Source organism: Taudactylus pleione, unplaced genomic scaffold, assembly GCF_031769625.1.
Source record: "Taudactylus pleione unplaced genomic scaffold, aTauple2 ptg001606l, whole genome shotgun sequence".
Classification (NCBI taxonomy): Eukaryota; Metazoa; Chordata; class Amphibia; order Anura; family Myobatrachidae; genus Taudactylus; species Taudactylus pleione.
The window spans coordinates 401564-419384 of NW_028286003.1; the positions used below are offsets into that span (position 1 = coordinate 401564).

General features: G+C 52.0%; 1 protein-coding gene across 3 annotated transcripts in view; it reads right to left on the reverse strand.

Annotated features, from left to right (window-relative positions):
• The window catches only part of LOC148442146 (coactosin-like protein), a 127151-nt gene that overhangs the window by 23779 nt on the left and 85551 nt on the right, over positions 1-17821 (reverse strand). For 2 of the 3 annotated variants that reach the window (XM_088464174.1, XM_088464173.1), the window contains 2 exons: positions 11575-11754; positions 3535-3617 (listed from right to left, as the gene is read on the reverse strand). In XM_088464174.1, the coding sequence (XP_088320300.1) occupies positions 3535-3617; positions 11575-11582 (91 nt within the window). In that variant the 5' untranslated portion in view covers positions 11583-11754. Of the gene's footprint in view, positions 1-3534; positions 3618-3974; positions 4221-11574; positions 11755-17821 lie in introns of those variants that run through there. The other variant, XM_088464172.1, reaches the window with a different exon arrangement.

The following is a 17821-nucleotide window of genomic DNA, read 5'->3' on the forward strand; positions in this document are numbered from 1 at the left end:
CCAACAGCAGCACCCAGGCTGCCAGCACTTTGTATATGGGACAAACCATAAGCAGGGGAACGAGGAAGGGTCTCCTACATTACACAGCCAACAGCAGCACCCAGGCTGCCAGCACTTTGTGTATGGGGCAAACCATAAGCAGGGGAACGAGGAAGGGTCTCCTACATTACACAGCAGCACCCAGGCTGCCAGCACTTTGTGTATGGGGCAAACCATAAGCAGGGGGCGAGGAAGGGTCTCCTACATTACACAGCCAACAGCAGCACCCAGGCTGCCAGCACTTTGTGTATGGGGCAAACCATAAGCAGGGGGCGAGGAAGGGTCTCCTACATTACACAGCAGCACCCAGGCTGCCAGCACTTTGTGTATGGGACAAACCATAAGAAGGGGAGCGAGGAAGGGTCTCCTACATTACACAGCAGCACCCAGGCTGCCAGCACTTTGTGTATGGGGCAAACCATAAGAAGGGGAGCGAGGAAGGGTCTCCTACATTACACATCCAACAGCAGCACCCAGGCTGCCAGCAATTTGTGTATGGGGCAAACCATAAGCAGGGGAACGAGGAAGGGTCTCCTACATTACACAGCCAACAGCAGCACCCAGGCCGCCAGCACTTTGTGTATGGGACAAACCATAAGCAGGGAGCGAGGAAGGGTCTCCTACATTACACAGCAGCACCCAGGCCGCCAGCACTTTGTGTATGGGGCAAACCATAAGCAGGGGAACGAGGAAGGGTCTCCTACATTACACAGCCAACAGCAGCACCCAGGCCGCACTTTGTGTATGGGACAAACCATAAGCAGGGGAACGAGGAAGGGTCTCCTACATTACACAGCAGCACCCAGGCTGCCAGCACTTTGTGTATGGGGCAAACCATAAGCAGGGGGCGAGGAAGGGTCTCCTACATTACACAGCAGCACCCAGGCTGCCAGCACTTTGTGTATGGGACAAACCATAAGCAGGGAGCGAGGAAGGGTCTCCTACATTACACAGCAGCACCCAGGCTGCCAGCACTTTGTGTATGGGGCAAACCATAAGCAGGGGGCGAGGAAGGGTCTCCTACATTACACAGCAGCACCCAGGCTGCCAGCACTTTGTGTATGGGACAAATCATAAGCAGGGGGCGAGGAAGGGTCTCCTACATTACACAGCAGCACCCAGGCTGCCAGCACTTTGTGTATGGGGCAAACCATAAGCAGGGGGCGAGGAAGGGTCTCCTACATTACACAGCCAAAAGCAGCACCCAGGCTGCCAGCACTTTGTGTATGGGGCAAACCATAAGCAGGGAGCGAGGAAGGGTCTCCTACATTACACAGCAGCACCCAGGCCGCCAGCACTTTGTGTATGGGGCAAACCATAAGCAGGGGGCGAGGAAGGGTCTCCTACATTACACAGCAGCACCCAGGCTGCCAGCACTTTGTGTATGGGACAAATCATAAGCAGGGGGCGAGGAAGGGTCTCCTACATTACACAGCAGCACCCAGGCTGCCAGCACTTTGTGTATGGGGCAAACCATAAGCAGGGGGCGAGGAAGGGTCTCCTACATTACACAGCCAACAGCAGCACCCAGGCCGCCAGCACTTTGTGTATGGGACAAACCATAAGCAGGGAGCGAGGAAGGGTCTCCTACATTACACAGCAGCACCCAGGCCGCCAGCACTTTGTGTATGGGGCAAACCATAAGCAGGGGAACGAGGAAGGGTCTCCTACATTACACAGCCAACAGCAGCACCCCAGGCTGCCAGCACTTTGTGTATGGGGCAAACCATAAGCAGGGGAACGAGGAAGGGTCTCCTACATTACACAGCAGCACCCAGGCTGCCAGCACTTTGTGTATGGGGCAAACCATAAGCAGGGGGCGAGGAAGGGTCTCCTACATTACACAGCAGCACCCAGGCTGCCAGCACTTTGTGTATGGGACAAACCATAAGCAGGGAGCGAGGAAGGGTCTCCTACATTACACAGCAGCACCCAGGCTGCCAGCACTTTGTGTATGGGACAAACCATAAGCAGGGAGCGAGGAAAGGTCTCCTACATTACACAGCAGCACCCAGGCTGCCAGCACTTTGTGTATGGGACAAATCATAAGCAGGGGGCGAGGAAGGGTCTCCTACATTACACAGCAGCACCCAGGCTGCCAGCACTTTGTGTATGGGACAAATCATAAGCAGGGGGCGAGGAAGGGTCTCCTACATTACACAGCAGCACCCAGGCTGCCAGCACTTTGTGTATGGGGCAAACCATAAGCAGGGGGCGAGGAAGGGTCTCCTACATTACACAGCCAACAGCAGCACCCAGGCTGCCAGCACTTTGTGTATGGGGCAAATCAATGCTGACAGGTCCTTCACAGTCCACTAAAGGGGCATTCTGTCCTGTGAATACCCCACGATCATTGTCCTATTACAGCTTGTTTGTAAAACAATAATATAGATAACTTTGTGTATAAATACGGAGTAGATACATTTCTGTACATTGTTACAATCATTAGCATCAGATGAAGTTGCAGAAGTAGAATCACATCCATCATCCCATGGGACAGCGCCTCTAGTGGCCAATCACATCATTACCACAAAGCAGCTTTTATACAGCTATAAATTTATTTTTCAGCTCAAAATTATTTATTGATTGTTAATATTATTTCAGCATGACATCCGTCTCCACTACATAAAGGTTATACCGGGGCTGCTGGCATCTAACGGAGGCTCCTGATAGGCTCCTGCCGGCTTCTAGCCCCTGAATAGTACATTATATCATCCATCTCTGGGTGATACATAGTATACATAGTACCCCTGCATTTGCTGTGCTGCGTCAGTAACCCCGGTACAGAAGGGTTATGGTCATGTGTATGACACAGCGTCTGAGAGATCACCATACAGACTACAGTACCTGAGCAAGTTTCCAGTCATAGAATTATTATAGCAGACTACAGGCAGGCAATGTCTGGCTCATCTGTCAGCCATGCTGGGACTTGTAGTTACACAACAGCCAGGGGAAACGCACGCCTCCACCGTTAAGCTGTAATAATGTAGCTTGTTGTGTGTGAGAGGACACATACAGAGGAGACTATAAGGTTGCACAATCATCATATTACATAATGACATCTTACTGCTCTTATAGTCTTTATAAAAGTTATCCCTGATCCCTGCAACGTATCATAAGTGAAAACGCAATGGTGGAGAAGGAGAGGGCTATTGGTAATAATGGCATGTCACAGCATGTTATATCTGCACTGTAATGTGATATAGTGATAATAATAATATTCTTACTGGCTGTATTGTACTATAATAATATACTATATAATATACACAGGAGGGTCCCAACATTCTGTCCTATACCCTGTGAGCAGTGATCGGGGGTTAGGGAGGTCCCAGGTTTATGGTAAGGGCAGGGCTGAACAAGGCGGACACATTACCTATTGCACATTCCTAAAACATAGCCTCAGGACCCCTCCTAATGCAGGCTCCGTGCCAGGCCATTACTACAGCACCCGGATACATACAAATCAATGCCATGTACAATAGCCCCATCACTGACCTGTACAGGTTCTTACAAAGTCCTCGTAGTTTGCACCTTGGTCTCCGGGAACTATTGTGGAACCGTCATATTTAAATGTTGCCCTTTTGGAATAGATAAAAATATATATATACATAAATGCCTTTGTACATACAGTGTTAGCATCAGCATCTCTCAGTCATGTCAGCATGTAACTGGTTCATTACAAATAGAATATATACATTGCAGTGTACTTATAGGACACCAGAAAGCGCACAGTCCTATTAAGTATCAACAGATATGAATGTAAGCTCTTCAGCCCAGTTATTCCCATTAGCAGAGGTGCCCATCTATGCTGCATCCCAGCATTATATGACGATTGCAATAGTTACAAGTTAGCCCAGAAATTGCAGCAAGCACATTAGCGGCAGAGGGTGCAGTGGGTAAGTGCCCCAGCATGTAACAATCATCTGATCACTTACCAGCTAATGTCACTGGTGTCATCTCTAACTTTATTGTAAACTTCCCGGCAGGATTCCTTGTCAATGTTTGCCATTATGTGACAGCTGCAAGTTCAATGCAAGACAGAGAGAGGGGAGAATAATCTGCAGCAGCAGCAGCACAGAGTCCCTGCTAAGTCCTGGAACCAGGTCAGTGCTGAGTCCAAGGATGGGACAGAAGTGAGCAGGTCCCTGGTCTCAGTCCCTGATCTAAGCTCCTGTGCATGCAGCAGGGAGGTAACCCTTCTCCTCCCAGCATGAAACTGGAGATCATGGGCCAGCCCATCGCATTACTGGGATTTCCATGTGATGTCATGTAATATAGAATTGTGTCCATCAGAGGGGAGTGAGAGAGAGGGGTGCCAGTGGCAGACACCCCCCCAAAGCACAGCACCCCCGCTCCAAATCCACATGATGGGCCCATGAAGCATGAGACTGTGATTGTCACTGCAAAACAATGGGTTCCTTCTGAGGTCCAAGCAGGGGGAGCTGAGTGAGGATCCAGGCTAGGGGTGGGGGGCCGGCTGCTTATATGCATTAATAAGAAACTGGATCAGGATGAGGAGACCCAGGCAATGAGGAGGAGAGACCCCCTGCTGCAGGAAGGGATGCTGCAATCACGGGGTCATATATACATATATATGTATATATATATATATATATATTTCTTCAGGGTCCATAGGCTCCACAGGGAGACCTTGGGGTATAGGTTGGGGAACCATATCCGGGCACAACACAATTAAAGCTTTCAGCTCCCAGGATGCACTGGGTCCACTCTCCCTATAACCCCGACCCCGAGCAAGAGGCTCCTCAGTTTCAGTTGGTGCCCGGCTGGAGTCGGGTCACTGTTTGCGCAGGTGGGGCTGTTTAGCAGCCCCTAAGCTGATTTTTATTTTTATGAGTTTTCAATCTTATTTTACTTTGGACTCTTCAGAGTGGGCAGTGACGGACTGTCCATCGGACGTCCGCACTGCCGCTCCGTCACCCCGACGCCAGTACAGATTTGGGGATCTCGGAGGGACCCCAGAGTCTGTGCTAGACCCTCCTATCTGGCCTCCCCAAATCCCATCTCTCTCCTCTCCTGTCTATCCTTAATGCTGTTGCTCAGCTCATCTTCCTCTCCAAGCGCTCTACATCTGCCTCCCCTCTCCTACAAGCCCTCCACTGGCTCCCCTTCCCTTTTAGAACCCAATTTAAGGTTCTCACGCTCGCTTACAAAGCCCTCACCCAATCTTCTCCCATATACATCTCTGATCTCATCTCCCTTCGCTCTCCTCTCCGCCCTCTTCGCTCAACTAATGCATGCCGCCTCTCATGCCAGCTGATTACTTCCTCCCACTCCCACCTCCAAGATTTTGCCCGTGCTGCTCCCCACCTCTGGAACTCTCTCCCACTCCCCATCAGACTCTCCACCTCTTTGCAATCCTTCAAACGGGCTCTCAAGACCCACTACTTCATCAAAGCCTTCCAGCTATCATTCTAACTCCTTGCTACATGCTCCTTCCTCCACATCTACCCCATCTGTGTCACACCTGTTTGTCTTCCCCTCCCCTTTTAGAATGTAAGCTCTTACGAGCAGGGCCATCTACCCTCTTGAGCTTCTCCCTACTTTAGTTTCATCTACTTCTTACTCACCACCAGGGCACCTAACACTTGGGTGCTTACGCTCTGTTGCTTATCTGGGTGATATGGTCACTAATGTAGCAATGTATATTATCCATGTTCTTGTCCTATATTGTATTGTTCTGTAAGACGCTTGTCTACAATTTGTTTATGTATTTTGTAAGGCGCTGCGGAACACTTGTGGCGCCATATAAATAAATTATAATAATAAAATGATAATAATGAAATCAATGTACTCTCTTTCAGGGGCTGTTGCACGTCCGACCATGGCTATTGCATGGGTGGCTGACACGATAGAGAGCTGGGCTGATGCATTTGAAGACTTTTTTTTCCCTCAGAAGCTTCTAAGGATCAGATGTCTTTTGTTGCTCACATTCTATGTTGGAGAAGCAACATTGGATGCCGGTCTCCTCACCTCCAAGGGTTTCGGCCGCGACTGTATCTGTCCGTCATACCCAGTTGCTGCGCTCATGGAAGGCAGAGGTTGATTCCAAGATTGCCCTCTAATGGGTAGATCTTGTTTGGCCCTGATCTTGACGAGATTGTAGCAGCGTTGGCAGTATCACAAACGGCCTTTCTGCTATTCTGCTGCCACTACAAGGTCTCGGACTGAAGCTGTTCAAGTTCTTTTGTCCTCAGGGAAAACCTAAAGGCCAGTCCTTCCCTAGGCTTTCAGCCTCCATGAGGGCCGCCATACCCAGAACCAAGCAGACCTTGACCACCAGATGCCCTGCTTCTACACCTGAGGATAAATCAGCAGACTGACGGGACAGGCCTTCATCTGAGGGATCCCAGTGAGAGGCCAACTTCTTCAGTTCATCCAGTTCTGGTATCAAACCACCATGGATGCTTGGGTAAGAGAAGGGGTTTCTCACGGGTACGCCCTCTCATTTCTCAGACGGCCTCCCCACCTGTTTTTCTACACAGGCCCTCCTTCAGACTCGAACGAGGTCTTACAAATCCAGTACAGTCCTTGCTGCAAGCAAGGGTAATTATGCAGGTTCCACTATCTCAGAAGCCGAATGGGTCTCATCGGCCTATCCTCAAGCTTGAATCCTTGAAAAAAAATTCCTAAGGGTGCCAAAGTTCAGGAGGGATACCCTACGCACCATCATCTAAGCTATGGAGCCTGGGAGGTTTATGGAATCGCTGGATATTCAGGACACGTACTTACAGGTAGCTATAGCGTCCGCTACTCAGTGTTTTCTCCGGTTTGCTATACTACAGCAACTGTCCTGCTGGTGGCTCCAGCTTGACCCAAGCGTAACTGGTACTTAGTTTTTCGGAGTCTCTCCGTCGACACTCCGTTCATGCTGCCTCCACGTCCGGACCTGTTGTCTCAGGGTCTTTGCCTTTCCCAGGACCTGGATATTCTGTCTTTGACGGTGTCCCTTCTAAGGTCCAACGGATTCTCTGGCTGTCATCTTCAGGATGCCTAGAGCGCGTAAGCCAGCCTCTGCTGGGACTTACCAGAGTGTGGCATACATATTTCTAATGGTATCGTACCAGTAGCTTCGATCCTCAAGTGTTTAGGATTTCTAAAGTCCTGGCATTCCTTGTAGATGGATTGGCTCTAGCCTTCCACCTGGCTTCCCTGGAAGTGCAGGTCTCGGCATTGTAGGTAGGGTTTCAGTATAGAATTCTCCCCTCCCAGATATCCAGACCTTCATTAAGGGTGTTCTCTGGATTCTACCTCCCTCTGTCCCACCTAGGGGCTCCTTGGGCTTTGGCAGTGGTTCTTCGGGCCCTCCGGGGGCCTTTATTTAAATCACTAGTTTCGGTAAACCTTACGTGGTTTATTACTTAGACTCTCTTTCTTATGGCGTTTGCATCTGCCAGGAGAGTGTCAGAATGGTGGCGCTTTTCTGTAGCTCCCTCTTCTGGATATTTCACCTAGACAGGGCACTGAGTCGCTCTCGCCCTGTGTTTCTTCCTAGGGTGGTTTCAGAATTCCGTTTTATTCAGGAATTTATGGTACCGGCCTTTCAGTCACCTGTCCTTTCGGTAGCTGAGGCCTCTTTGGCTGTAGTCCGTGCCGTCAGGAGTCACGTGGACTGTACCGGTTCCTTAGGGAAATCTAACTCCTTATTTGTGCTCTTTGGATTTCACATGAAAGGACGGCCTGCCAGTTACCAATCATTGGCTCGATGGCTTCGTATAACTATCTCAGGGTCCTACACACAGGAAGGCCTTCCTGTTCAGACTTCTGTTGATGTTTTTTCTACTCGGTCTGTGGGCGGCTCGCCATGCGCCCTCAGCTGTTCAACCTTGCATGGCGGCCACGTGGTATTCCATCCAGACCTTTCTAAGGTTCTATGCATTAGATACCTTTGCCTCTCAGGATGCTTCCTTTGGGCCACGGATTCTCCTCTCAGCGCAGGAGCATCCCCACCCATATTAGGACTGCTTTGGGACATCACCAAGGTCTCCCTGTGGAGCCTATGGACCCTGATGAAGAAGATGAGAGATATGGTAAGAAGTTACTTTTGTTATCTCTCTTTCTTCGAAGTCCATAGGGTCCACAGGGAACCCGCCCTGACGCACCTGGCTTCATATGGGCTATGTTACTGGTCACCGGTTTCCAGTCTCCTTCTCTGTGAGTATGTGAGTGTTCCAGTCTTAGGGTCTCTCTCTTTTTCCTCCTCCAGCCTTTGGCTACTTACAAACTGAGGTGCCTCTGGCTCAGGGGCGGGGTTATAGGGAGAGTGCACCCAGCACGTGGTGCCCAGATTTGGTTCCCCAACCTATACTCCAAGGTCTCCCTGTGGACTCTATGGACTTCGAAGAAAGAGATAACAAAGGTAAGTTCTTACCATATCTCTCATTTTTTCCAAATATATTCCTCCTTGTGCTCTGCTACATCCTCCCATCAGCTGATCATCTTCACTGCTCTCCCCTCTGCCAGACGTTGGGGAGTGAGGTGGACGATGCCTCTCACAGATCCCTGTTTGGTAACATTTGCAGCCATTAGCATGTCCCTGTGAGAAGGCACGAGGGACACCCTGCAGTGTCTGGATGCCTCGCTCCCCGGACCCAGGAGAGGCACAGTACGGGCAGTGCACGCTGTCAGCTGTGGGGGGTGGAGAGGAGGACAGCTGAGAGTGGAGAATTGGTTTCTCCAGCAGAGCTTCTGCTAAAGGCACATCCATGGCACGAGCAATATTACATGTGCAGTAACACACATAACTAATACATAGTTATTCCCACTGGTCTTAAGGTTACACAATAGATCATCATATTTGGCAGCACAGTTCTAAACACGTCACGTGACGCACCAGACCATCTTTTGACGCGCCAGCCCATCATGTGACGCGCCGGTGATCCAAACCGGAGAAGTAAAAAAATTGGCATAAAAAAAAAAAAAAATATCCACCTGAAGTTATAAAACTATAGATTTGAAGCTGGGAGTCATACAGAGAGCTGAGAGCGCCTCCTAGTGGTGATAGCAGGGAAAGCGGCTGCTGCACCCAGAAAAGGCCAAAGAGTCAAATCTTTAGATTATAAAACAATGATAAAGTGAATATTAATAATCTATATGTGCAGCAGGGAAGGCAGAGAAATGGCCGCCTTCTATCAATGCTTTCCCTCTACATAAAGCTGGAGCCCGGTCAGTCCTGGTCCTGGATTTATAGGAACCTGAGAACGTTCCTGCGCTGGAGCAGAGCAGCCGGTATAAGCTGTGAGGTATCTGTATAATGTTTCTGCCTTTATAATAACCAGGTGCCAGTACTTTATCAGTATACCTGGCAACAATATATGAAGACTATATGGTCATAGAAATCAGAGATATTAGTTGCATGCATTTATAAGTACATGGGAAGCTGCTGGGCCTCGTCACGGCTTCTCTGTCGCTAGCTGTCCCTCTGAATCTCTATGACCATATAGTCTTCATATATTGTTGCAGGTATAATTCAGTGTGCTGAGGAACAATAGGGGGTTATAGGACCCCTCCTTTTCATGCACCTGATTAGTACTGCCAGATTGATTGAACAGCTGTCATTTTTTATTTGTTGTCATGAGATGCATGAATGAGCCATTAGGAGGGCATGCTGGTTCTAGTAGTGCTAGTTGGCGTTCTCAATTTTTTCTACTAGCTATAGACTATGCTGGTAAAATACTGTTCAATGGGGTTGGGTACGGGTTGCCGGTAATGTAAGCGTCGACATCCTGACGGCTGGGATGCTGAACATAACCCTCACATTATACCACAGCTGTTATACAGGAACGTTCCCCCTCTTCCTTCCATTACAGACAGCTGCATTCTCAGGACAGGGTCTGGCTCAGTAGCGTACGCAATTGCTACTGCATCTACCTACGGATCGTAGATGCTAAAATATGCTAACGCCTGCCAAAGCACAGCCGACATAAAGACGCCGACTGCTGCCATCTCATATCCGCCCAATGATGCTCTTCTGCGTAATCCTCGGTAACATCGTCGCACATCGCACAGGGACGCAGCATTTACACGTCTGACCAGCCGCAGAAACTGCAGGTATCCCCGCACACAGAGAGCGCTCATGCTGCGAAGGCTATCGCAGTGGCTAATTTATGCACGCCCATGAAACAGCGTTCAAATGAAGACACGCCTGCATTTTTCTGACTCCACCCCCATCGCCATCCCCATATGTTGACAGCCTGTCCCTCACTTTGCAATGAATTCCTCTGTGTGTCCGTATTCGCAATGTGATCGCTGCGCACGTGCGGCGCAGCTTATATGCATGCGCTATGGTGAACAATCGCTTGTCCTGCGTGCATACTCACATTTGCGTACGCTACTGAATCGGGCCCAGAGTCCTATTGGGATCTCTCACAGATCACCGAGTCGGGAATGGAGCCAGGAGCTGGTGTGACATCACTGATCCCGCCTCTTTATATGGATCAACCAATCCACACAGTACATTTCTACCAAAGCTAACCTGCCAAGCTGTCAGTCAGTCAGTGCCTGCCCAGTTACAGAAAGCCCCCCCCTAACATGGCATTCTGCTGCAGAGCAGTGAGAGACCCCACTTATTGTATATTATATTATTCCGCTCAGTATTACACAGACCCTGCTTTATATCAATGTAATATACCCATAACCAGCTTTACTCAAAGAACCAGACGGAAAAATGTGATCATAAATTTGTATTTTCCATAATATTATGGTTGTAGCAAATCATTTTAATTACAGCTGGTGTCTGGGACATTTGTACTCACCAAATACAATTTAAACTTGGAGAGAATGGATGGGCCATACAAGGGGCACCTGGAGAGAATGGATGGGCCATACAAGGGGCACCTGGAGAGACTGGATGGGCCATACAAGGGGCACCTGGAGAGAATGGATGGGCCATACAAGGGGCACCTGGAGAGACTGGATGGGCCATACAAGGGGCACCTGGAGAGACTGGATGGGCCATACAAGGGGCACTCGGGAAGAATGGATGGGCCATACAAGGGGCACCTGGAAAGAATGGATGGGCCATACAAGGAGCACCTGGAGAGAATGGATGGGCCATAGAAGGGGCACCTGGAGAGACTGGATGGGCCCATACAAGGGGCACCTGGAGAGAATGGATGGACCATACAAGGGGCACCTGGAAAGAATGGATGGGCCATACAAGGGGCACATGGAGAGAATGGATGGGCCCATACAAGGGGCACCTGGAGAGAATGGATGGGCCATACAAGGGGCACCTGGAGAGAATGGATGGGCCATACAAGGGGCACCTGGAGAGAATGGATGGGCCATATAAGGAGCACTCAGGAAGAATGGATGGGCCATATAAGGAGCACTCGGGAAGAATGGATAGGCCATACAAGTGGCACTCGGGGAGAATAGATGGGCCATACAAGTGGCACTCGGGGAGAATGGATGGGCCATACAAGGTGCACTCGGGAAGAATGGATGGGCCATACAAGGGGCACTCGGGAAGAATAGATACATATTATGCAATAAATGTGGATCTCTCCTACTCACCAGCACATGTTCAGGCAGCTCACCGAGGGCCCACGCCTCCATGGCGTCTATCTGGAAATCCTCTTTAGCAGACAGTTGGGGACTGTTATATGTTGTGCATCTGGGTTTGGCTTTGCTGTGGCCTTTTCCGAAGTTACAGTCTATCCAAAGTCCAAAATAGTCATGTTGCCCTCCCATGCCCTGCAAAGCCAAACCAAATTCTTATTATTCTAAAGTATGAGTGCAAAGTTTTCTACCTCATGTCCACTGTGACTGCACACGCCATGTTATACAGAGCCGGGACACACTGTAACAGCACACGCCATGTTATACAGAGCCAGGACACACTGTGACCGCACATGCCATGTTATACAGAGCCGGGACACACTGTGACCGCACACGCCATGTTATACAGAGCCGGGACACACTGTGACCGCACACGCCATGTTAAACAGAGCCGGGACACACTGTGACCGCACACGCCATGTTACACAGAGCCGGGACACACTGTGACCGCACACGCCATGTTACACAGAGCCGGGACACACTGTGACTGCACACGCCATGTTACACAGAGCCAGGACACACTGTGACCGCACACGCCATGCTATACAGAGCCAGGACACACTGTGACCGCACACGCCATGTTATACAAAGCCGGGGACCACTGTGACTGCACACGCCATGTTATACAGAGCCGGGACACACTGTGACTGCACACACCATGTAATCCAGAGCCGGGGACCACTGTGACTGCACACGCCATGTTATACAGAGCCGGGACACACAGTGACTGCACACGCCATGTTACACAGAGCCAGGACACACTGTGACCGCACACGCCATGCTATACAGAGCCAGGACACACTGTGACCGCACACGCCATGTTATACAAAGCCGGGGACCACTGTGACTGCACACGCCATGTTATACAGAGCCGGGACACACTGTGACTGCACACGCCATGTTATACAGAGCCGGGACACACAGTGACTGCACACACCATGTAATCCAGAGCCGGGGACCACTGTGACTGCACACGCCATGTTATACAGAGCCGGGGACCACTGTGACTGCACACGCCATGTTATACAAAGCCGGGACACATTGTGACCGCACACGCCACGTTATACAGAGTCGGGGACCACTGTGACTGCGCACGTCATGTTATACAGAGCCGGGACACACTGTGACCGCACACGCCATGTTATACAGAGCCGGGACACACTGTGACCGCACACGCCATGTTATACAGAGCCAGGACACACTGTGACCGCACACGCCATGTTATACAGAGCCGGGACACACTGTGACCGCACACGCCATGTTATACAGAGCCAGGACACACTGTGACCGCACACACCATGTTATACAGAGCCGGGACACACTGTGACCGCACACGCCATGTTATACAGAGCCGGGACACACTGTGACCACACACGCCATGTTATACAGAGCCGGGACACACTGTGACCGCACACGCCATGTTATACAGAGCCGGGACACACTGTGACCGCACACGCCATGTTACACAGAGCCGGGACACACTGTGACCGGCCTCGCCATGCTATACAAAGCCGGGACACACTGTGACTGCACACACCATGTAATCCAGAGCCGGGACACACTGTGACCGCACACGCCATGTTATACAGAGCCAGGACACACTGTGACTGCACACACCATGTTACACAGAGCCAGGACACACTGTGACTGCACACACCATGTTACACAGAGCCGGGACACACTGTGACCGGCCTCGCCATGCTATACAAAGCCGGGACACACTGTGACTGCACACGCCATGTTATACAGAGCCGGGACACACTGTGACTGCACACACCATGTTATACAGAGCCGGGACACACTGTGACCGCACACGCCATGTTATACAGAGCCAGGACACACTGTGACCGCACATGCCATGTTATACAGAGCCGGGACACACTGTGACCGCACACGCCATGTTATACAGAGCCGGGACACACTGTGACCGCACACGCCATGTTAAACAGAGCCGGGACACACTGTGACCGCACACGCCATGTTACACAGAGCCGGGACACACTGTGACCGCACACGCCATGTTACACAGAGCCAGGACACACTGTGACCGCACACGCCATGCTATACAGAGCCAGGACACACTGTGACCGCACACGCCATGTTATACAAAGCCGGGGACCACTGTGACCGCACACGCCATGTTATACAGAGCCGGGACACACAGTGACTGCACACGCCATGTTACACAGAGCCAGGACACACTGTGACCGCACACGCCATGCTATACAGAGCCAGGACACACTGTGACCGCACACGCCATGCTATACAGAGCCAGGACACACTGTGACCGCATACGCCACGTTATACAGAGCCGGGACACACTGTGACCGCACACGCCATGTTATACAGAGCCAGGACACCCTGTGACTGCACACACCATGTTACACAGAGCCAGGACACACTGTGACTGCACACACCATGTTACACAGAGCCGGGACACACTGTGACCGGCCTCGCCATGCTATACAAAGCCGGGACACACTGTGACTGCACACGCCATGTTATACAGAGCCGGGACACACTGTGACTGCACACACCATGTTATACAGAGCCGGGACACACTGTGACCGCACACGCCATGTTATACAGAGCCAGGACACACTGTGACCGCACATGCCATGTTATACAGAGCCGGGACACACTGTGACCGCACACGCCATGTTATACAGAGCCGGGACACACTGTGACCGCACACGCCATGTTAAACAGAGCCGGGACACACTGTGACCGCACACGCCATGTTACACAGAGCCGGGACACACTGTGACCGCACACGCCATGTTACACAGAGCCAGGACACACTGTGACCGCACACGCCATGCTATACAGAGCCAGGACACACTGTGACCGCACACGCCATGTTATACAAAGCCGGGGACCACTGTGACCGCACACGCCATGTTATACAGAGCCGGGACACACAGTGACTGCACACGCCATGTTACACAGAGCCAGGACACACTGTGACCGGCCTCGCCATGCTATACAAAGCCGGGACACACTGTGACTGCACACGCCATGTTATACAGAGCCGGGACACACTGTGACTGCACACACCATGTTATACAGAGCCGGGACACACTGTGACCGCACACGCCATGTTATACAGAGCCAGGACACACTGTGACCGCACATGCCATGTTATACAGAGCCGGGACACACTGTGACCGCACACGCCATGTTATACAGAGCCGGGACACACTGTGACCGCACACGCCATGTTAAACAGAGCCGGGACACACTGTGACCGCACACGCCATGTTACACAGAGCCGGGACACACTGTGACCGCACACGCCATGTTACACAGAGCCAGGACACACTGTGACCGCACACGCCATGCTATACAGAGTCAGGACACACTGTGACCGCACACGCCATGTTATACAAAGCCGGGGACCACTGTGACCGCACACGCCATGTTACACAGAGCCGGGACACACTGTGACCGCACACGCCATGTTACACAGAGCCAGGACACACTGTGACCGCACACGCCATGTTATACAAAGCCGGGGACCACTGTGACCGCACACGCCATGTTATACAGAGCCGGGACACACAGTGACTGCACACGCCATGTTACACAGAGCCAGGACACACTGTGACCGCACACGCCATGCTATACAGAGCCAGGACACACTGTGACCGCACACGCCATGTTATACAAAGCCGGGGACCACTGTGACTGCACACGCCATGTTATACAGAGCCAGGACACACTGTGACCGCACACGCCACGTTATACAGAGCCAGGACACACTGTGACCGCACACGCCACGTTATACAGAGCCGGGACACACTGTGACCGCACACGCCATGTTATACAGAGCCAGGACACACTGTGACCGCACACGCCATGTTATACAGAGCCGGGGACCACTGTGACCGCACACGCCATGTTATACAAAGCCGGGACACATTGTGACCGCACACGCCAGGTTATACAGAGCCGGGACACACTGTGACCGCACACGCCATGCTATACAGAGCCAGGACACACTGTGACCGCACACGCCATGTTATACAAAGCCGGGGACCACTGTGACCGCACACGCCATGTTATACAGAGCCGGGACACACAGTGACTGCACACGCCATGTTACACAGAGCCAGGACACACTGTGACCGCACACGCCATGTTATAGAGAGCCAGGACACACTGTGACCGCACACGCCATGTTATACAGAGCCGGGACACACAGTGACCGCACACGCCATGTTATACAGAGCCGGGACACACTGTGACCGCACACGCCATGTTATACAGAGCCGGGACACACTGTGACCGCACACGCCATGTTATACAGAGCCGGGACACACAGTGACCGCACACGCCATGTTATAGAGAGCCGGGACACACTGTGACCGCACACGCCATGTTATACAGAGCCAGGACACACAGTGACCGCACACGCCATGCTATACAGAGCCGGGGACCACTGTGACCGCACACGCCATGTTATACAAAGCCGGGACACATTGTGACCGCACACGCCATGTTATACAGAGCCGGGACACACTGTGACCGCACACGCCATGTTATACAGAGCCGGGACACACTGTGACCGCACACGCCATGTTATAGAGAGCCGGGACACACTGTGACCGCACACGCCATGTTATACAGAGCCGGGACACACTGTGACCGCACACGCCATGTTATAGAGAGCCGGGACACACTGTGACCGCACACGCCATGTTATACAGAACCAGGACACACAGTGACCGCACACGCCATGTTATACAGAGCCGGGGACCACTGTGACCGCACACGCCATGTTATACAAAGCCGGGACACATTGTGACCGCACACGCCATGTTATACAGAGCCGGGACACACTGTGACCGCACACGCCATGTTATACAGAGCCGGGACACACTGTGACCGCACACGCCATGTTATAGAGAGCCGGGACACACTGTGACCGCACACGCCATGTTATACAGAGCCAGGCCACACAGTGACCGCACACGCCATGTTATACAGAGCCGGGGACCACTGTGACCGCACACGCCATGTTATACAAAGCCGGGACACACTGTGACTGCACACGCCATGTTATACAGAGCCGGGACACACTGTGACCGCACATGCCATGTTATACAGAGCCGGGACACACTGTGACCGCACACGCCATGTTATACAGAGCCGGGACACACTGTGACCGCACACGCCATGTTATAGAGAGCCGGGACACACTGTGACCGCACACGCCATGTTATACAGAGCCAGGACACACAGTGACCGCACACGCCATGTTATACAGAGCCGGGGACCACTGTGACCGCACACGCCATGTTATACAAAGCCGGGACACATTGTGACCGCACACGCCATGTTATACAGAGCCGGGACACACTGTGACCGCACACGCCATGTTATACAGAGCCGGGACACACTGTGACTGCACACGCCATGTTATACAGAGCCGGGACACACTGTGACCGCACACGCCATGTTATACAGAGCCGGGACACACAGTGACCGCACACGCCATGTTATACAGAGCCGGGGACCACTGTGACCGCACACGCCATGTTATACAGAGCCGGGACACACTGTGACCGCACACGCCATGTTATACAGAGCCGGGACACACTGTGACTGCACACGCCATGTTATACAGAGCCGGGACACACTGTGACCGCACACGCCATGTTATACAGAGCCGGGACACACAGTGACCGCACACGCCATGTTATACAGAGCCGGGGACCACTGTGACCGCACACGCCATGTTATACAAAGCCGGGACACATTGTGACCGCACACGCCATGTTATACAGAGCCGGGACACACAGTGACCGCACACGCCATGTTATACAGAGCCGGGACACACTGTGACTGCACACGCCATGTTATACAGAGCCGGGACACACTGTGACTGCACACGCCATGGTATACAGAGTCGGGACACACTGTGACCGCACACGCCATGTTATACAAAGCCGGGACACATTGTGACCGCACACGCCATGTTATACAGAGCCGGGACACACAGTGACCGCACACGCCATGTTATACAGAGCCGGGACACATTGTGACCGCACACGCCATGTTATACAGAGCCGGGACACACTGTGACCGCACACGCCATGTTATACAGAGCCGGGACACACTGTGACCGCACACGCCATGTTATACAGAGCCGGGACACACTGTGACCGCACACGCCATGTTATACAAAGCCGGGACACAT